Below are 1914 nucleotides of genomic sequence, written 5' to 3' on the forward strand. Positions count from 1 at the left end.
TTGTTAAACATCTGAGTGGTGCACTACTGCTACTAGTGGTGACAAAGTGTATTGCACCTTATTCAAAATCGATGTGGTCCCACGGCCCTCTGCGGCCCAAAGTTAAAAACTGTTGTTCTTTTGAGGCCCTCAAGGTGGTGCTCACGGCCCTCAATTGGGTCGCGGCCCATGGGTTAAGAATCTCTGGTCTATAAAGGTACTGAAACATCTGATTTGATGCAGAAAAACTCGGTTTAATGCCTCACCTTAGTGCGACATTTGGGATACTCGTGGTCTCCTGGCAGAACTTTGAAGGAGATGGGGACTCTGTCAGCTCGACGGTTGGCACAGAAAGCATCCCAGATGGCCCGGTGCACGGCATTAAAGACCACATCCAGACCAGTTAGAGCTACGAAGGCCATGGGCCGGCAGCACAGCTCGGGGGGCAGCTCCCACTGGGATCCTGACATCATAACGAGCCGGCAGACTCACCTAGAGAAAAAACAAAAACAGCACATCGCTAAAGGAAAACATGTGGTGACAGCACAACTTTGGAGTGCCCAATCCTGGTCCTGGAGGAACACCATCCTGCAGGTTTGAGAGGTTTCTCTGCTCCAGAACGCCTGATATGAAACAACAGTAACTAACAGGCTTCTGCAGAACATGAAGAGGTGATTCAATCACTGAATCAGGTGTTCTGGAGCAGGGCAGCAAGTCTCCAGGACCAGGTCTGGACACCCTTAAATTTACAGGACAGTCATGTTTGTGCACAGTCTGCTGGTGGGCAGAAAACAAACAGATGAGACTAAAAACAGCTGATTTAGATTTGTTGTATTATTCTACAGATCTTATCCCAGAGGTGAGAGAGCGGTGTGTGATGAAGCTACTTTACACCTGATCCACTGAGAGGAAGGTGGAAGACGAGCCAACACTCTGAGCAGGATCGAACCAAATCTCCAGGTTCTTCACCAGAGTGGCTCAAGGCTGAGCTCTTAGTGAACAGGTCACACATTTAGACACGTCTATCTGGATTATTTATACTGAGAATAATAAACTCTAACCTTATCCCACCTGTGTGTAACTCCAACCACAACAGGATTGGACCATTTGTGATTGATCCATGTCATCACTTAAGGTGAAGGAAATAATTACGTGATTACCTCCGCCAAGGCGAGGTAATGTTTTCAGTCGCGTGCATCTGTCCATCTGTGGACAACATTACTCAAAAACTTGTGGACAGATTGTCATGACATTTTTACCACATGTGTGTACTGGGCCAAGGAACACAACTTTAAATTTTGGTGATATTCTGGATCACGATGCGGATACAGGAATTTTTTTTCTTTTGACACTCTGAGATCGGCAAAGCTGTGATGCTTTCACAGGGCTTCTGTAAAAACAGTGAGCTGGATTGGACAGCACGGACTTCAAACTTTATAAAAGTGATGTTAAAACCACATTTAATGATGAATAATTTTTGCCATAATATGCACATTTACAGAACGTTTTGTGACCAGGAACTGCGTGACTGCACCATGAAACCTGTTTTTCCCATTTCCTCAAACACACCACATTTCTGAAACAACCAAATCAAAACAGTTTGTCTCTACTAGGCTTGTAAACAGAGAGCTGCCGGGCCTCAAAGTTTGGAGACGGGGAGCCAGGAAGCACTTTATAAAGAGAGTCAAACCATTACAAACTCATACAAGGAGATAAAACAGACGTTTTACATGGTGAAATGTGACTGATGGAAACTTAGGAGCTTAATCCCACACCAGTTTGACCATGAATAACGTCTTCCTCAGGATCAATGATACCCTATGAGCTGAGATTTTACACGAAGCCCCAGATCCATGAGGACTGATAATCTTTTTGTTTTTCTTCCATGTTCTTACTACTGAACCAACAGTTGTCTCCTTCTCACCCAGCATCTTA

At 44.9% G+C, this 1914-nt stretch overlaps 1 protein-coding gene across 1 annotated transcript in view; it reads right to left on the minus strand.

Moving 5' to 3' along the window:
- Positions 1-1914, minus strand: part of trappc11 (trafficking protein particle complex subunit 11) — a gene marked incomplete in the record, with an annotated part of 47020 nt that overhangs the window by 43484 nt on the left and 1622 nt on the right. Inside the window, 1 exon segment of the mRNA XM_014026737.1 lies at positions 246-471. Within this exon segment, the coding sequence (XP_013882191.1) occupies positions 246-452 (207 nt within the window).

This window comes from Austrofundulus limnaeus, unplaced genomic scaffold (assembly GCF_001266775.1).
Source record: "Austrofundulus limnaeus strain Quisiro unplaced genomic scaffold, Austrofundulus_limnaeus-1.0 Scaffold586, whole genome shotgun sequence".
In the NCBI taxonomy this organism is placed as follows: domain Eukaryota; kingdom Metazoa; phylum Chordata; class Actinopteri; order Cyprinodontiformes; family Rivulidae; genus Austrofundulus; species Austrofundulus limnaeus.